Raw genomic sequence first — 20372 nt, 5'->3', positions numbered from 1 at the left:
GATACAACATTTTACACATCTTAAGACATTCTATTTGTTATTGAGTTATTTTTATCCATGTCCAACTCTTTGTGACTCCATTTGAGGTTTTGTTCTCAAAGAAGTTGGCTTGTCATTTTTCTTTCTCCAGCTCATTTTACAGATGGGGAACTGAAGCAAATACGGTCAAGTGACATGTTCAGGTTCACCCAGCTAGTAGATCTGGAGTCATATTCGAACTCAGGTCCTCCTGACTCCAGGCCAGTGCTCTATCTACTACAACACCTAGCTGGCTTGTAAAGGTCTTTATAAATGCTACTTATTATTATAATTTTTATTGTTGTTGTTATCATCTCTATTTTGTATGAGAGGCAGGGCAACAAAGGAAATAGGGAACTGGGAATTCAGATTCTGACTTCAAGTCCTTTGTCTTTGTTTCTTCTTTCCTCCTTCTAATCCTCCCTCCCTCCTTCCTCCCTTCCTTCCCTCCCTCCTCTCTCTCTCCCTCTCTCCTTCCTTCCTCCTTCCTTCCTCTCTCCCTTCCCTCCCTCCCTCCCTCCCTCCTTCTTTCCTTCCTCCCTTCCTTCCTTCCCTCCCTCCCTCCCTCCCTCCTTCTTTCCTTCCTCCCTTCCTTCCTTCCCTCCCTCCCTCCCTCCCTCCTTCCTTCCTCCCTAATTCTCTGAATTTCAGAGAAAGCAATGATTATATCATCAGAAAAAATTCCTCCCCCAAAGCTCCCTACATCTATGAAATCATAGGCCCAGGAGAAGGGGAAAAGAAAATGTTGCATATATACTTATATAACAGTCTAGAATTTATAAAGCACATTAAGGTTTGGAGATTATTATACACTATGTTATCTCATTTAATCCTCACAATAATCCATTTGAGATAGGTATTATTATCCCCATTTTACAGATGTGAAAAAATTAGTCTGGGAGAGGTTAAATGGCTCATCCAATATCAAATAGCTAGTAATACCTAAGGCAGGACTGGATTTCAGATCTTTCTCCCATCAAGTCTGGCACTCTATCCACAATATCATTTTATATGTTTGCATATTATCTCTATATAGAATGTTTCTCTCTATAGCCCTTGAGGGCTGGGATCATTTCATTTTTATTTTGATATTCCCATTGTCTAATAGTTACTGACACATAGTAAGCATTTAATAAATGTTGTTAAATGAGTGATTGATTGACTTAGGAAAACTGGAAAGCAACAAAATACATGCCCCCTTAGGAATGTAGAGAATAAAGAAGGATTTAAGCAATCATAGAGCACTTATTATGTACCAGGCACTGTACTAAGTGCTTTACAAATATCTCATTTCATCTTCACAGCAATCCTGTGAGGTAGATACTGTTATTATCTCCATCTTAACAAGGGTTTTTTTAATTGCTTTATTTTTTCTGGTTATACAGGTATACTAACTTTTAAAATGCACATTTCTTTATGAATCATATTGGAAAGTCAGAACAAAAGGGAAAAACCATGCAAAAGAAATAAGAAGTGAACGTAGCATGTGTTGATTTACATTCAATCTTCATAGTCCTTTTCCTGGATGCAGATGGCATTTTCTCAGAGTTTATTGGGATTGCCTTGGATCATTGAATCACTTAGAAGAACCAAGTCTTTCATAGTTGATCTCCATCTTACAATTGAAGAAACTGAGGCAGACACAGATTAAGTGAGACCCTCAGGGACATATAACCAGTAAGTGTCTGAGACTGGATTTGAACTTGGGTCTTCTCCACTCAATCACTTAGCAGGAATAGTGTTTTGAGCTCACAATAAGACGATGAAAAGAATAGTTACCAAGCTCCCCTTTCTATTTTGGTGGGCAAATAGGCAATAGGTGTGGAAATACTTTTTCCTGTGAACTAGAGGGCACATTCTTTGTGTATGCCCACATTGCCCATTCACCCCTGTCTCTTGTCTAAAGCTCAGTTTCTCAGAGTCTTCATTCACCCACATACCACATTTGTAACTTTAAACCTTTTTGCTCCTGGTTATAGCTTGCAAACTGCTTATTCCACATTCTCCAAGGTGAGCAAAGAGGGTGGAGTGCTTCTGGCACTCCCAGGGAAGGCATATAAGTAAGCCTTGCACTCTGGGACAGATCGTGGTGGGACAGCCATCCTTGGGGCACCTCCCTTGCCCGCTCAACAGGCCTCCGTTAACCATGTCATTCCTTATTTTGTTCTTGTCAGACCCTGTTGGGATTGCTCTGCTGGGGGCTCTGCTCTTGGGGGGGCTGTTCTGCTTCCTCAGGAGACCCAAAGAGCCAGCTGGGAAGTGGCCTCCTGGGCCAACCCCCCTCCCTTTCATTGGGAACCTTCACTTGCTGGATCTCAGGAGGCAAGACAAGTCACTGATGAAGGTAGGACTGACTTCCCTCTCCAGGAACCAGTTCTTCTCTCAGGAAGATTCTTCACTCTAGGACTGGTGACCCCAGGACATCATTGTGTCTAGCTTCCTCCAGTCTAGTAGGAGTCAGACTGTGGTACTAAAGGGGTTTTGGGGGGAACACTGGCAATAACTTCCTACTATTCACTTCAACAAGTGTCTGCCAAGGGTATAGAGAATAACATATGAGACCCGGATGAGAGAACATTGTTAGCTGGGAGTAGATTTCAGAATGAAAGGGGACTTTACTTGACCCCTGATGGATCTGATTATCCAGAAACAAAAGGAAGAGGGGTGTCAGTATAGGACTCCCTATTGCCTCTTTTATAGTTGTTTAGTTATAGTTGTGTAGCTGTTTTAGTTGTTTAGTTGTCTGACTTCTTGATCCCATTTAGGTTTTCTTGGCAGAGATACTAGAGAGGTTTGCCATTTCCTTCTCCAGTTTATTTTACAGGTGAGCAAAGTGAGTTAAATAAGATTAAGCCCAGGGTCACACAGCTAGTAAGAGTCTGAGGCCAGATTTAAACCAGATCTTCCTGACTGTAGGGCCCACTGCAGCACCCAGCTGCCCACCCATTACCTCTAGAATCAAATATAAAATACTCTGTTTGGCATTTAAAGTTTTTCACAAGCTGGTCCCTTCCTAACTCTGAGGGTTTTTTTTTTTAACTGTATTCCTCTCTACACCTCTACAATCCTGTCACACTAATTTTTTGCTGTTTCTCCAGCTCTTGTCTAGTATTGCCTCTCAAAAAAAAAGTCAAGTTCAAGGTACTTGACTAAGTAGGTACTGAACTCAGGAGACCCCTGTAATTAATCATTTAGACCAAATCTTTTCTACAAATCTCTCTTCTTGCCATCTATTTCTCCTTCAAAGTATGACTCCATACTTATCAATCACTTTGACCTCTAGAAGCAGAAGAATATAAAAACATACTAATCCCTTCCACTCCTTTTAATTCTTTATTCCAGTTACCTGTGTTCCAGTTTTTCAAATGTCTACTATTCATTCATTTATTATTTTATTTATTCATTGATTTTTCTTTTTTCTTTTCTTCTTTCCTTATTTTCCTTCTTCCCTTCCTCCCTCCCTTCTTCCCTCCCTCCCTTTCTCCTTTCTTCCTTCCTTTCCTTTCTTTCTTCTTCCTTCCCTCCTTCCTTTCCTTTCTTTCTTCTTCCTTCTCTCCTTCCCTTCTTCCCTTTTTCCCTTCCCTGCTCCTCTCTGTTCCTTGAATTCTCATCGCACTTTGTAGCACATAGTAAATAAGTGCTTGAATGACTGACTGACATCATAATTCAGAAGGGATGCAGTACACAGTGCAGTGGAAAGCATGGGAGATTTGGAATTAGAGGACCTGAGTTCTGCCTCTAACACTTATTATCTCTGTGACCTTGGACAAGTCATTGAACTTCTCAAGACATCAGTTTCTTCACCTGTACAATGGGAAACTCAGACTAGCTTCCTCCTAAAGTCCTTTTCAACTCTGTCTATGAGTTTATTATAAACAAGAGTGTTAAGGGGAAAATGAGCACTTTAGGGAGGCAGGGGAATAAGTATTTATTAAGTACCTGTTGTGCCCCAAGTAATGTGCTAAGTACTTTTCTAAATTTTACTTGTTTTGATCTTACTGTTGAGTAGTCTGAATGAGAGAGCTTGTTTCTCAAATTTTGACTTGGATCACTTAAGCTGCTTGGTGCATTGTCTACTAATGGAGCACCCATTAGGAGAGCATGTCTTTCAAACTGGTTTCTGATAGCGGGAATGGATTTGCATTGAACTCTTTTCATCCTTTTATGTTTCCTTTGGTGATCTATAGCAATGAGGAGCTAACAGATGGCTTAACACCTATGTGTTATCAGTTTCCCCATCTGTAAAAGGAAGGGTTGAACTCAATGACCTCTGCATTGTCTTCTAGCTCTAAATCTATAATCCTTTGATCCTGTAATCCCTGGACATGCATGAGACCGGCCTTTTTGGCATATTCTCAACTAGTGACTCATGGTATCATTAGGCAAACCATTAAAATTTCTTATGACTTCTTTCCTTTATTTGATAGCATACATTTACAGAAAACTTTTCTTACAATAACCTTATGAGAGAAATACTGCAAATGTTATCTCTGTTTGACAAAGGAGGGTGAGGCATTGAAAGATTAAGATGTCTTGCTTAAGATCACAAAGCTAGTTAGGGTTTGCTCTGAAACTCAAAACAAAGCATTCCATTTCCAAGACTGGTACTCCTTCCACAGTACCATATTGATGATTAAGCATAGACTGCAATAAGACTACCAGATATTAGAACCCTCAGGCAATTCATTTTCTAGCTAATTTAAATTTCTGGTCAGTTGAGGGTCCAATAGAAAACTATTTCACCTTTGTTGAAAATGAAGATACTTGAACTGCCTTAGTGAATCAAGTGCAGTGGTTAGGGTTCAATCTTGTTGTGTTGATTGAGGGTCTCAGCAAACAGTTCAGGATTATTTATTCTAATTAATTCTGGACTAACTGAAACTGTAGAAAGTAAAAGACAAATAGATACTACATGGTCATTGCAAGAAATTGCAAAAAAAAAAAAAGTTTAGTTTTTCAACTATTGCTGAAAAATTACCCATGCATATATCTTGTAAATAAAAAACTATAATTAAAAAAAATGTTCAGTCATTTTAATCATGACTGATTCTTTGTAACCCCATTTGGAGTTTTCTTGGCAGAGATACTGGAATGGTTTGCCATTTTCTTCTGCATCTCATTTTATAGATGAGGGTTAAGTGACCCACCCAGAGTCACACAGTTAATACATGCCTGAGGCTAGATTTGAACTCAGAAGATGTCTTCTTTGACTCTAGGACCAGTACTATGGCATCATCTAGCCCACCCTTTGAAAAAATTATCATAGCTTTTAATCCAATGGTCTTACTATTGGGAATATAGTTTAAAAGTGCATCATAAACAAATAAACAAAAAAAAATCTCTCTCTTCAAAGATTTTCATAGCAGCATCAAACATGATTTAAAAAAAAAAAATCTACCACGGAAACAAGTTCAATGTTAGGAAAATGAATAGTTAAATAAATTGTGGCACATTGATATAATAGATTAATCTAAAGCAATCAGTCAATCAATAAGTATTTATTAAGCACCTACTACTATACGTCAGGTTTTGTGAAAGGTTCTCAGGATACAAATAATAAAGAAAGATCAACAAGTATGTAAAATAAAATGAAATCCTGAAAAGCTTTTATGAAAGAATTCAAAGTAAGGAAGAAAACAGATCCAAAAGAAGGGTCTACATGCCAAGTACTACCTGATAAAAGGAAAAATAAATGAGAATGAGTTGACAGAAACATCCTAATGCAAACTTAGTGGAAGAAATGGTTATATTACCCACATAAAATAATTCAAATGTAAATAGTTATGCAGCAAATTTAGTTGACTTCAGTGATGTTTGACAGTAAGCCTTTAATAGAGCATTTTTTTAAAATGCCAGGACCTGTGACTGAACATAGAAGGAAATGGTCTCTACCTGGGCAGATCAGCAACTGTTCTGTGATGCTATAGTCAATATGTCTCAATATTTGTATCTAGGTTTTCTGGATATTTGTTCCATCAGTAAGTCCCAACACCTTTTAATAAAGCATCTAACCAAGAGGAGCAGCTAGATGGCACAATGGATAGAGCATCAGCCTTAGAGTCAGAAAGATCTGAATTCAAATCTGGCCTCAGATACTTACTAGTTGTATGACGCTGGGCAAGTTTCCTCATCTGTAAAATAAGTTGGAGAAGGAAATAGCAAAGCATTCTAGTGTCTTTGCCAACTAAAACCCAAGTGGGGTCACAGAGAATCAGACAAGATTGAAATAATTGAACAACAACAACAAAAAAAAACTTGGCAATTTGCATTGGCTAGAGGAATTTGTAGATTTGACCATAATTAATAAACCTGTAATGTTCTGTTAGCTTTCTGTAGGTCTTGGGACCAGCCTTGGTCTCAGCAGAATAATCACCATGAGAATAGTCAGGAATAAAGTCTAAAGTCTTTATTATCTCCTTCACAGTCTGTCTCCTTCGCCTGGGGCCAGGCTAGCTTTCTGGAGGCCCTCCGGAATGGGTCTTGGTTTCAGTGGAGAATGCAGGAGGCAGGAAAGCCTCCAGGATAGTGGTCAAGTCTTCTCTGGCTGACTTTGTTCCATTTATATGCTCTATTACAATTACATCATTACAGTATACTGAGTATAAACCAATCATTATATCACTAGGGAACCATTATTTGTTATAAGATTAAATCAATCATACTGAACTAGAGAACTATTAATCACCATGCTAAACTAGATAACCATTGTCTTATCAATTCCACTGAGTTAACACCTTATAAGAATCAAGTATATTTCTCCAGAGTTCTGGGCCATTACATAAACCCTCTGGTTTGTCATTGGGTTGCAGCATCTGAGATCATATCTTGTCCTCAACACACACTTGTTGAGCTTCCATAGGTGACTTCCCCCCATCCTATCCCCCTAGGCAATGGACCCCTCAGGTCCCCCATACAGATAAAATCACAGGTTCAGCCCCTTGGCTCTGTCTCTTTTCCTTTTTCACAAATCATATGATCCAAAAGAAGGGGCACTCATATGTGTAGTGAGGAGGTCCATGTGTTGCAAAGGGGGCTTGTTGTGTATGGCCCCAAAAGAGGTAGAATAGACATCTCTAGTCTCTACTTCCTTGACCTTTCTCCAAGAGGGACTTTCATTCTTCCCAGGAGGGGAAACAAGAGGTTGGGGATGACGACCACCACCCTACTCTGCTCAGAGATCTGGGGTACTGGACTAGAAGTATACATAATTGTGTGATGTCTCCTTCATTAGATTGGGAGCACCCTGAAAAGAAACTTCTCCCCCCCCCCCTTTTTTTGTATCCTACATTGCCTGGTGCTTGTTAGCTTACCTTGAGAGAGGGAGCTCTTGGCCAACAGTAACAACATAATATAATGTCCTATTTCAATGATGTGCTTTAAAAAATAATTTAAAAATGTTAAGGTTATATATGCACATTCATCTTTCACATATTTCCATATGAGTCATGTTGGAAAAGAAAAATCAGAACAAAAGGGAAAAACCAGAAGAAAAAAATGGTGAAAATAATATGTGTTGATCTATATTCAGTCTCCATAGTTCTCTGTCTCTGGATGAGGATGGCATTTTCCAACCAAAGCTTATACGAATTTCTTGTATCACTGAATTGCTGAAAAGAACCAAGTCTATCGCAATCAATTTATATGCTTTTTTTTTTTAACCAATAGTAATCCATAAGACAATTATTCACTACAGTGGCATCTATAAGCCAAACATAAATTTTAATTTGGCTTAGATTGAATTTTGTGGCCTAGATTTTTGGGGGGTAATAGATTTATCCTTCTAATTATTTGTTAAATGTACTACCCAATATAAAAAGTAGTTTTCCTTAACTGAGCTCATATACACTGATGATGAATACAATGGCCTGGAAATCTGCTGGGTAGCAACAGGGTCTCATGGCCTAATTGATTTGACTTTAGATGAGATCAGTATGTCTCCAGAGTTGGCCCCAACACAGCAGATGTCTCAGAAATCCTCTTTTCCACTGATGATGGTAGCTCAACAGCAAAAAGTAGTAGTAGTATTCTTCTGCCAAGTCTTCTGCCTCTTTACCTGGGAAGAAGACACCAAAGGAGATGATGAGATTTGGTAAACCCTACTTGTCATTTTCTTCTCATTTCCTGTGACTATTCTCTCTGGGCTAAGAATGAAAGGAGGGACAAAAAAAGAGAGAATTAGAGAAAGTACCAGCTCAACAAGACTGACACCCTTTAATCCTTTTCTATCTCACCAGTCTCATCATTCTTCAAGGTGTATCCCATCACTCACACCCACATTCATACCTACACACACACACACACACACACACACACACACACATACACACACACACGTTGCCAGAGAAATCTTTCATCAACTTTTCTCTTGTTCCAAGAGAGAAATAGGTGCATGACTTGATTTAAATGGAATAAGAAACACCCAAGTGAGAAAACCGTCTAACAAGGCAGATTGGCACCTTCTCTGTGACTTAATCTTAGAAAGCTGCCTAGTGTGCCAAGAAAACAAGTGATTTATCTGAAATAATGCTCTAAATCACTACTATTAGAGGAATGCAAGTTAAAACACTTCACACCTATCAGATTGGCTAATATTCCAGAAAAAGGAAAGTGATAAATGTTGGAAAGGATGTGGGGAAAAAATGGAATATTAATGCATTATTGTTGGAGTTGTGAAGTGATCCAACCATTCTAAAGAGCAATTTGGAACTATATCCAAAGAGCAATCAAATTGTGCATAGTCTTTGATCTAGCAATGCCATTACTGGGTCTGTATCCCAAAGAGATTTTTTTAAAAGGAGAGGGAAGGACTTACTTGTAAAAAAATATATATATAACAGTTCTTTTTGTGGTGACAAAAAACTGGAAATTGAGAGGAGGTCCATCAATTGGGAATGGCCAAATAAATTGTGGGACATGATTGTAATGGAGTACCATTGTGCTATAAGAATTGACAAACAGGAAGATTTCATAAAAACTTGGAAACACTTAATTAAACTGATACAAATGAAAGGAACAGAACCAGGAGAAAGAACATTGTACTCAGTAACAGCAACATCACAGGATGATCAACTGTGAATGATTTACAATGATCCAAGACAATTCCAAGGGACTCATGAGGAAAAATGCTATTCACATCCAGAGAAAGAACTGATGGATTCTGAATGAAGACTGGAACATACTACTTTCACTTTTCAATGTGTTTTTTTTCCTTTTGTTCTGTTTGTTCTTTCACAACATGACTAATATGGCAATACATTTTATATGTTGTACACATATAACCTATATCGAATTGCTTACCATTTTAGAAAGGGGGAAGGAGAGGGAAGGAGAAAATTTGGAACTCAGTCTTTTTTAATGAATGTTAAAATTCATCTTTACATGTAATTGGAAAAAAGAAAATACTATTTTAAAAGAAATGGGGCGGGGCTTGCTCAGGATCAGACAAACAGTACATGTTAAGTTTTCTGGTTTCAACCCCAGCTTTCTATTTACCACGGACCACTAATTTCAGTCACCTCTTCATCTCTGAACATGAAATTCATCCATAACTAATTTTAAAACAGATATTCTGAAGCTGACCCTATTTAAAATGAGACAAGAAAATCACTTATGAGGTAGTGCAAAGATCACTGGGGGGGGGGGGGGGGGGGGGGGGCTCGCTTCCACCCCGGCCCCCGGCGATTGGGAGCCGCTCAGTCCCCGCCCCCAGCCCCGGTTGCCCCTCCTGCCTCCGAGGGACCGGCTTTGGCCCCAAGACTCAGTATTCTCATCTATGAAATTTGACTAGATAGACTAGAAACTAAGGTCTAATTTAACTACACCATTCTATATTACTCCACATGCCTTACATGCCACAAAGAGGAGAGAAACAGCTATCTTAGTGGAGAAAATGCTAGATTTGAAGTCAAATGACTTGGGTGCAAATCCCAGCTCTCCATTTAATACTTGTGTGATACAGGAAAGTCTCCTAATTTCTTTGTGCCTCAGTCTCCTTATCTGTAAAAACAAGAATATTGGATTTCAGAGGTGTCAAATTTGCAAACTTCTGCAAAACTCTGGAGTGTCACTGGAGCTAGAAAAAAATGTACTGGTTTATACACTTACGTGGTTTGTGAAAGACAATATCATGGGATGGAAGGGACCCTGACCCAAGAATCAAGGAACCCAGAATTGCCTAAGATGAAGGAGTTAGAAAATAGAGTCTCTATGGTAATTTCCAAATCTAATCTTTTGTGATGTTTTTTCAATGTGCACATTATTCCAGAAGAATCCTAGGGTTTAATAAGAGAAGACATTTATGTACGTGTATACTATGACTTAACCATATTTTTTTTCTTTTCACTGATGGCATGACCTTTGCTTCCTCTGCCCAGATTTCAGAGAAATATGGCCCCATCTTCACCGTTCACTTTGGTATCCAAAAGATGGTGGTACTGACTGGTTATGAGGCCGTGAAAGAGGCATTGGTCAACTCTGCTGAGGAGTTTGCTGACCGACCACCCATTCCTATATTCCAACGCATTCAGGAAGGCCAGGGTATGTGGTTCAGACAACACTGACCCTCAGTGGGTGTGGGGGAGATGGAAAGAAATGGAGAACCTGCCAGATGTACCTCCCCCCAACTCCAAGGGCCCACGTCAACCACGGCAGCTATTTCTTGAAATTTTGCCTTCATAATTTTGTATAGTATGGCCATGCAATTAAACATGTGCCACTCAGTCCTAGGAACATATATATATATATACACATATACATGCATATGTAGATGTGTGTGTGTGTGTGTGTGTGTGTGTGTGTGTGTGTTGTGAGTCTCAAGGAAATGAAAGACAAGGTTAAAAATAAATGGAAAGGAGCAGCCAGGTGGTGCAGTGGATAGAGCACCAGCCCTGAAGTCGGGAGGACCTGAGTTCATATTTCGTCTCAGACACTTAACACTTCCTAGCTGTGTGACCCTGGGCAAGTCACTTAGCCCCAATTACCTCAGCCCCCCAAAAATGGGGAAAAAATGATTCCATGTTCTTTTACAATACTATCTTGTGGTAATATCTTCTTCAAAGGGCTTTGAATATATATTACCTCATGTGATACTCATCAAACCCTTTGAGGCACTTAGTACAATAATAACAATAACAAAAACAATAACAACAAGACGTTTATATGGTATTTTAACATTTTCAAAATGAAGCAGAAACAAGGAAATATTATATTGACTATAGCAGTGGAAAGAATAATCAAAAATCCCTCAAACTTAATACAGCAATTATAATGACCAAACTCAACCCCAAAAAAGAGATATGAGAAGGCACCTTGTGGTAGGAACAATATCCTAACTCCTCCCTAAATCTAAACTACCAGGGGACTGACCAGAGTCAGGCCCAACCTAAAACATAGCCCCTTTCTTTTTTCATAGAGAAGGGGGACCATGGAGGGAGAGCCTCAAATAAACCCAAACAATGGTGATGTGTTGATTTCTCAATATTGTTTTTCTCCCTTTTTTCCTTTATCCTTTGTTCAAGGGGATGGCTCTCTGGACAGGGAAGGGATATGTTCAGATATAAAGGTAATGTAAGAACCAAAATATCAATAAAAATTTCTTTACTGAAGTCTACCAGGTGATTTATTTAAATCATTAAGTTTCAAACTTATCTTGTGAGATAGACTGCAACAATTATATTCTCCTCAATAGTTGTTGTGCTTCATTTTTGATGAGGACCAAAATGACATCACTTTTTGGAGACAAGGTTCAATGTATTTGACTGTACTCATCAGACCAACATGAGCTTGGAAGGCTTTATTATTACATGTCAGGCAGAAATAGTCCATGTCAACATTTGTAGAGTTATACTCTGCAGAGTCAGCTAGGTGATGGTGTGGTGGATAGAGCACTGGACCTGGAATCAGGCAGATCATCTGAATTCAAATCTTGGCTCTGATGCTTATTAGCTGTGTGACTCAAGGCAAATCACTTAATCTTTCTGCCTCAGTTTCCTTCTTTGTAAATTGAGGATAATAATAGCACTTGTCTCAAAGAGGCAGGCATTTTAAGGATCAAACTAGAGAGATAATATGTAGATTGGTTTGTAATTCTTAATGTATCATATAAAGCTAATAACTATTATTCTATATAGATGAGGAAATAGACACTCAGAAATGACAGCTATGAAGTCACATAGTAAGTCCTAGGATCAGAGAATAGGGTCTTCTGGATCCGGGGCTAGATGGATGCTTTCAAAGAAGTGTGTCTCAAGGTCATGGATCCTTTGTCTTTGAAGCCCTATTTTAACAATAATAGACTTTCAACTCTTGGTTAAATATGTGTGTGTACACACACACATACCCCCACACACACACCACACACACACACACACACACACACACACATGCACACACACACACACACACACACACACACACGGCTGCCTGTTTTGGCAGGAACTTTGAAGGGGACTGAGGTGATGAACCATTTCCAGTGAAGGAATAATTTGTAATACATTCATTCACCCCACAGGTATATTTTTCTCATCTGGAGAACTATGGAAAACAACTCGCAAATTCACCATGTCAAGCATGCATAACCTTGGGATGGGGAAAAAGCTTTTAGTGAAGAAGATTCTGGAAGAATTTAGTTTCCTGGCAGGATTGATAGAGTCTTTCAAAGGTGAGATATGATTCCAATTTTTTTTTTTTTAACTAAAGACCAGTTTGTCTGAGAACCTGAATTTGATACTCCAAAGATAACGTCTTGGGATCGTTGGGTTTGTTTGTTTTTTGCCTTTTCAGGTGAGCCTTTCAAATTGAAACTATTCAACATGGCACCAACCAATGTCACTTTTCTTCTGCTTTTTGGAGACCGATTTGATTATCAAGACCCAACATTTGTAACTTTATTAAGACTAATAGATGAAGTTATGGTTCTTCTGGGCTCTCCCTTCCTCCATGTGAGTAGCTTCCCTTCTCTTTTGTGCTAATGGTAAGCACTGCTAACAGTGCTTTAGCCAAATCTAATAAAGCTTTAATTAGCAATTAATACACAAGGGGCAAGATGAAGACAAGGGATAGCTCCACCTGGGTATTGGTGCCCTGAGATATCACCAGAGGGCAAGAGCAGAAGAAATATCCTTGGCTACTGCTTTCATAGGGGTGGGCTGGAAGAGGATGAAGCCTACAGAGACTCCTGCCTCCACTGTGCTTGTAGGGGATGGGCCAACAATTAGGACAATTAGGATGGCAATTAATGTTGTCAGTGCCCTTTAAATTTTCTACCCCAGTCACCCACTCAGGTAACAGCCCTAATATTTGTTTAGTCACTAGGCACAACATGTTGGACAACTCAATAGAATTTTCATTTGAGTCTTAAAGTTAAGACCAATAAAACTGAGAAATCATCAGAGACTATGATTAATGTTTACCCCCTCCTCCAGAATGTTTGTCTGTTTCCCTTCCCTTTGTCAGTCTGATTTTACTTCTCTTCTCCTCCTTTTGTCTATCCTCAGTATTTTTCTGCAGTATTTTCTTCCACTTTGAAAAATTTATTCTTAGATATGGATTTGATATCCTAAGAGCATAATTGAGAACTGAGAGGGTCCTAGGAATAATAAAATCATAAAATTACCTGTATGGCATTTATTTCAATTCACATCTGAATAACAAAGTCTCCTTCAACATCTCTGAGGAGTGAGTATTCAACCTTTGCTTAAAGAGTGAGCAGGAATCTGTTACCTCTTGAGCTAGGGCAATTTTCCACTTTGAGGTAGTTCTAATTTCTAGGAAATTTTTCCTACAAACAAATCTAAATATATTTATTTGTCACTACATTCTTTGGCTCCTAGTCCTGACATTAGAAGCCAAGCAGAGAGATTCTCTTCCCTATGACAGTCCTTGAATACTTCAATAAATCAATTGACAAGCATTTATTAAGCACCTGCTCTGTATAGGCAATGTGCTAGGCACTGGGGATACAATGACAAAAACAAAGCAATCCTTGCCTCCAAGAAACTTACCTTATATCAGAAGAAACAATGTGTTCTACCATCATGCTCCCTTTAAGGCTTCAAGCTAAATATCCCTATTTCTTCCAACTGAGTGATTTTACTCAAGATCTAAAATAGTAAGCAGCAAATTGTTTTGAATTTAAGGACTAGATATAGGACTTTCTTGCTTGTTACCAAGTTTGAACATGTGTGTGTGTGTGTGTGTGTGTGTGTGTGTGAAGAGGGAGGGTTCTGTGAGTAGATACAGGAATCAGGAAGTTCTAATATAGAGAACCAATGGTCTCTAGTTCACTCCAGGACTGTGAGTTGTAATTAGATAGCACACTACAAGGGCAGATGTTAAACAGGTTTTATTCCCTTTAATTATTCCCCCCAGAATAGGGTGGGTACATTCACTGGCTATTCACTTACTTATTGACTTTTCCTTCACCCTTGTTTTCCTTTCATTTTTTTAAAAAAGGAAACATTTGGTTTTTACATCACCTCCTTTCCTAATATAGTCCTCTCTCCTACTCAGAAAGCCAACCCTAATAACAAATAAAAAAGAATAAGGAAAAAAAAAAACAGTTCAACAAAATAAATATATAAACACAAGTCCAACATGTAGATTCAATGTGTGCAATGTTCCTCAGCTATAGTCTTCCACCTCTATAAACTAGACTCACCGTCTTTCTCATTCATGCAATATTTTTTGATCAGTTCTATGGAACGTACTATAGTTAATCAACAATATTGTTTATTATGTTCTAGGAGTTGTGTTAAGTGCTTGGGATACACAGAAAGGCAAAAATAATTCCTGTCCTTAAGCCCATAACTAATGGGGAAGATAACCTGTAACTAGATACATGGATGATACAGTATAAATGGAAGGGAGTCTCAGAAGGCATTAGCAGGTGTGGGGATTCGGAAAGGCCTTCTGATCATTCAAGGTTACTCCCTGCCTCCTTCGCTGCTCCTAAAGGCATCATGCCATTTTATAAACTACATATCCTATCTTGCCAACTCCTGATCTCCTCTGCATCATATAGTTAAGCCCACTTTGCCTTTATTTCTAAATCAGTAGACATTCTCTCCAGTATATAAAACTGAGTTGGCATAGTAGTAGACAGCTGGAAGAGGAATTGAAAAGGGCAAAAAGCCCTTTGGTTTTCACACCAAACTAAACATCTGAATATTTGAAAATTTCTGAATGAGACAATAGAACTTTTTGTCTTGCATCTGGGTATTTGACACCACATGGAAATATTCTCAGATACAGAGAATAAATTACACACAATTAGGGAACTTTTCTTGAACTTCATGGAAAAGATGCATGGACTAGGAGTTACGAGATTTGGATTCTAGTCTCTCATCTGTCATTTAATAGATGTACGACTTTGGGCAAGCCATGTCACTTGTCTGGACCTGGCTTCAGTTTCCTCATTTGAAAAATGAAAGGATTGGGCTCTATGATCTCCAAAGCTCTTTCCTGGTCTCACATTCTCTGAAATCTCTAGACAGAATACCATTGCATATATGTTATTTTTAATTTATTTCCCTTAATTTTGAAATATTTCTATTGTTTTTGTTTTTACAGAAGATTTATTTCTAAATGAATTCTTCTCTCTTCCCTACCCAGAGAGCCATTGTATTGTTACAAATAATAAAAAAGGTGAAAAATGAGTTCATCAAAACAAATCAGTTCAGTAATTAAACCCAAAAGTATGTGCAGTGTCTCACCCATAACCCCTGATCTCTGCAAAGAAAGGAGGAGGTAACAAATGTTTGTTGATGACTCATTGATTGATAGAAATGCCTTTCCTTGTATATATTTTCAAGTGGTAAATTATCAGATTTAATCCCAAATATCTAGCACTACTTTTTCCCAAATAGTTCAAAAAAACAAAAAATTAAATTAAAAAGGTAAAAATAAGAAATAAACTCTCCCCGTTTAAGGGCATGGAACTTCTCAAATAAATAAGTCTATCATTATTTATTTCTGATCAACATTTTATGAATGATTGTAGTCATGCTCACTTAACTCCCAACTTAATTCACTCTCTGGAATACTCTACCTCCTAACCAGGAACTTTGGCCCCATGGAGCATGCCTCCATGCCCTGGAATCTGCTCTCCTTTATTTCAAGAGTGATTTTCACTCCCAGATCAACTCACTTTCTGACTGCTCTACCTCTTACCCAATAACCGTAATCCACATGGGTAATCATCCCAGAACTGCCTTTCCAGCTCCCTTTTATGTTTTGATTTATCTTATTAGAATATAAGCTCTTGAGAGTAAGGGGCACATTGTTTTACTTCATTTGCATTCCTAATACTTAGCACAGTGCTTGGAACATAGTAAGCCCTTAATAAATGCTCTGTCTGTCTGTCCTTCTGTCCAGCCATCCATTCATCTATCCACCTCTCCATCTATCCATCCATTCATCTATTATATATATATACATATATATATTTAATATATTGATAATAAAGTGACTTAAAAAATAGAGAGTTGGTCTCTGATTTGGGAAAACTTGGGTTCAAATCCTGCCTTAGATACACACTGATTGTGTGACCCTGACAACCTCTTGGTGCTCCAAGCCACTCTGATACTATAAACTGCAGAAAAGTGGTTTACTTTGGTAAAGGAAGTTCTTTACCTGTTGTTGCCTATCCCTATAAAATCATGTCAGAGCTTTTCACAACCCCTGCCCATTCCCCTTCCCCCTACCCCAATAGCTACTTTATCTTCAAGCTCCATATTTTTCATTGTTCTTTCATTTCTTCTCTTTACACCCAGTAGATGTTAATTAGGTATTAAAGATTTTTAGGCACTAACCAGAGAGCTCCGGTCTTTCCCTAGACTGTTGTTTCATTTGTAAAAACCACCCAGAAATTTGGGGTAGAAAGGAAGAGGGAAAGGTTAAAGCAGTACTAGGGAAAAGCAGATAGCTACTACGTTAGCCCCTGAATATCAGCATAAAGAGAATTTCCCATCTATCTGTCAGTGGCTTTATGGTTTAGCATCCTAGACTCTATCTGTTTTTCCTTATGGATTTATTAGTGTTTTTTCTCCTTTAAAACTAGCTATTTAACTTCTACCCTTTCCTTGGATGGCTCTTCAAACCCCACAAAACAATCCTAGTAAAAATAGAAGAGGTGCGAGTCATTATAAGGAACTACATGGAGGCAAGTAAACAGCACATCCCTGGAGGATATGTCACCAGCTACACTGATGCCTTGATGCAGAAGCAGAGTGAGGTAATGATATTGTACCCTTCAGCATAGCTGAGAAGGACCCTCAAGATCACCTAGTCCAATCCTCATTTTATAGGCTAGGAACCAAAGATCCAAGGGGTGGTAGAACCTTTATTAGAAGCCAGGTTTCCTTAGTCCATTGTTTCTCTTATGACATTTCTAGTAATTTATACTTTTTAAAGGAGTCTGATCTCATATTTAACTAGTAGGTCTCCCCTAGATTGTTCTCAAGGACCACATCCAATTAATTATATGAAATAACTGGGCAAGATATAAATATCTATCTTTTTATGATATTTACATGTAGTTTGGTTTTGTATATTTGTATAACTATTGTATAATTGTATAATCTATTCTCACATAAAATGACCTTCAAGGGGAAGGGGGGTTAAGCACTAACATTGTAGCAAGAGGATCTTAGTTCAAATCCCATCTCTGATGCTTACTATTCCTGTGATTTCTGGATTAATAACAACAACAATAATAATCACTACTAACATTTATAATATATACACTATATACTAGTAATTATTTATATAATAATATAATATAATATAACTACTAGCATATGTAAATAGTACTATATATATGTATGTGTGTGTGTGTGTATATATATATATATAAAATCTCATTTAATCCTTGTAATAGCACTAGGAGGTAGATGCTGTTGTTAGTCAACAGATGAGGTAACTGAGGCTCAGATAAATTAAGTGCTTTGCCCAACTAATCTCTAAGGGAGGATATGAAGCTGATTCTTCTTGATTGTAAATCTAGTTCATTATCTACAAGGCTGCAAGGTGGCTTTGGGGTTCTTTTCCAGCTCAATACTATGATCCTAAAAAATATAAAATTGTTTTGTTCATACTCTTGTTCTGAAGCTTTGTGGTGTTTTCCTTCCTTGTGCATTCTTACCCTTCTGGTGCAGACCCAAATGTCCAGCTCTTGAGTACAATGCCAAATTCAGGGCCATGCTCATTCATGTATAATGATTTCCTGGTTCTGCTCATTTCACTCAGCATCAGTTCATGTTAAGTCTCTTCAGACCTCTCCAAGATCATCCTGCTAATCATTTTTTTATAGAACAATAATATTCCATAACATTCATATACACACATACGGCTTATTCAGCCATTCTCCAACTGATGGGCATTCACTCAGTTTCCACTACAAAAAAGGGCTGCCACAACATTTTTGCACATGTGGGTCTCTTTCCCAAAGAAATGGAATGTATTTGAGTTTGATTTTTCTGAAGGCAGTTTGAAGGCAAGTTGAATGACTTGCCCAGGGTCACACAGCTAGTAAGTGTTAAGTGTCTGAAGTCGGATTTAAACTCAGGTCTTCCTGACTTTAAGGCCAGTGCTTTATCCATGATGCTATCTAGCTGCCCACCATGCTTATTCATGAGGGCAGTATGAGAAGAAGCTGGGGAGCCTTCAAGACAGTGCTGACCCCCTGCCATCCCAGAGCAATGGCCTGGAGAAATTGCTTGTGACACTGACCAAGGTCTCTTGTTTTTGAAGGAACCAAAGACGGAGACCTATTTCTCAGATGCAAACATTGTCGCCTCCATCCTTGACTTGGTGATGGCTGGCACTGAGACAACATCTACCTCTTTGCAGTGGGCCATCCTATTTATGGCCAAATACCCAGAAGTTCAGGGTGAGTCTCTCTTTCAACCTAAAAAAGCTTCTCACCAAAAAGCTTCTCTTTCTAGCTAAACAGGCTGGAGGGGAAGCTTTGCTAAGTGACTTTTTGGAGGACCTCAGATTACTACCAAGATGCTTGTTAGCCCAAAGCTCAAGTGAACTAATTTATAAGGTAATTTGTGCTCTATAGCTAGTTTTCCCTACATGTTGCTCTTGGTGTCCTTTCTAAGACTTGATAGTCAACCAAATGGCATTATTTATTTAGTGAATTATTACTGTTTGCAAAAGCCCTGAGAGCCAGGGATCTAACTCCCTAGGTGAGCACCACACAACAAGAAAGAAAGAAAGAAAGAAAGAAAGAAAGAAAGAAAGAAAGAAAGAAAGAAAGAAAGAAAGAAAGAAAGAAAGAGAAAGAAAGAAAGAAAGAAAGAAAGAAAGAAAAAAGGAAGGAAGGAAGGAAGGAAGGAAGGAAGGAAGGAAGGAAGGAAGGAAGGAAGGAAGGAAGGAAGGAAGGAAGGAAGGGAGGAAGGGAATAGACAAAATCTTTAACCCATATCTCACAGTTAAAGCTATGGGCCATCAATGATACTGAAACTACGAGTACACTGACTATGAAGATCTTTGATTTGACTTGTACGTAGTACCCACCCAAGATTTGACTCCCGGTCAGTTCTGACTGGGAAGGGAGGAAGGAAGGAAGGAAGGAAGGAAGGAAGGAAGGAAGGAAGGAAGGAAGGAAGGAAGGGAGGGAGGAAAAGAAAGAAGGAAGGAAGGGAGAGAGGGAGGGAGGGAGAGAGGGAGGGAGGAGGGAAGACAGGTCTCATGCATGTACAAAGTGGGACTTGATCTGAACCTTAAAGGGACCTAGGATTTACAAAAGCCTCAGGTGAGAAGGGAAAGCCTTCTAGCCATAGTAGGTGCCTTGTAAAGGCACAAAGATGACAGATGAAATGTTATACATAAAGGAAGAGCAAGGAGACCAACTTCGCTAGAATGTAGAGTACATGAAAGAGGGTAATAGGAAATTATTCTAGAACGATAAATTAGCCCCAGATGGTAAAAAGCTTTAAATATCAAACTGGGAAATTTGTATTTGATCTTAGAGGTAGCAGGGAATTACCGAATCTACTTGAATAGGGGAATGACATATTCGAACCTCTGATACTCACTCTCTCCCTCCTAACAATGAAATGGGATGTTTATCAGGTAAATCATTCATTATTTTTAGAAGCTCAGTAATCCATAGATCTAACTGCCCCTAGAATAAACCCCCATCACACACCCTCTTCACCTCCCCCACAAAATTTAAAAACTGCTACAAAGTGGAGGTGGTAAATAACAATGTTGTAATAATAGGTAACTCCAAGTAAAGTGTTGCCACTATCATCAGCATCAGAGCTGCTCAGAGCTCATCTGGGATATAGAAAAGCAGGTAATACTAAAGGTGGAGGGGGAAGGGAAAATACTACAGTAGTACTAGG

The 20372-nt window shown here is 38.6% G+C and overlaps 1 protein-coding gene across 1 annotated transcript in view; it reads left to right on the top strand.

The window, feature by feature from the left end:
* The first annotated feature begins 2116 nt into the window (after nucleotides 1-2116).
* LOC100928873 (cytochrome P450 2W1) overlaps nucleotides 2117-20372 on the top strand; it is a 32014-nt gene continuing 13758 nt past the window's right edge. Inside the window, exons 1-6 of the mRNA XM_031949419.1 lie at nucleotides 2117-2362; nucleotides 10392-10554; nucleotides 12527-12676; nucleotides 12799-12956; nucleotides 17075-17248; nucleotides 18766-18904. Coding sequence (XP_031805279.1) covers nucleotides 2165-2362; nucleotides 10392-10554; nucleotides 12527-12676; nucleotides 12799-12956; nucleotides 17075-17248; nucleotides 18766-18904 — 982 coding nt within the window. The 5' untranslated portion in view covers nucleotides 2117-2164. The remainder of the gene's footprint in view (nucleotides 2363-10391; nucleotides 10555-12526; nucleotides 12677-12798; nucleotides 12957-17074; nucleotides 17249-18765; nucleotides 18905-20372) is intronic.

This window comes from Sarcophilus harrisii, chromosome 1, assembly GCF_902635505.1.
Source record: "Sarcophilus harrisii chromosome 1, mSarHar1.11, whole genome shotgun sequence".
In the NCBI taxonomy this organism is placed as follows: domain Eukaryota; kingdom Metazoa; phylum Chordata; class Mammalia; order Dasyuromorphia; family Dasyuridae; genus Sarcophilus; species Sarcophilus harrisii.
The sequence above is the reverse complement of the archived record's forward strand: the minus strand, read 5'-3'. Positions and strand labels throughout refer to the sequence as shown.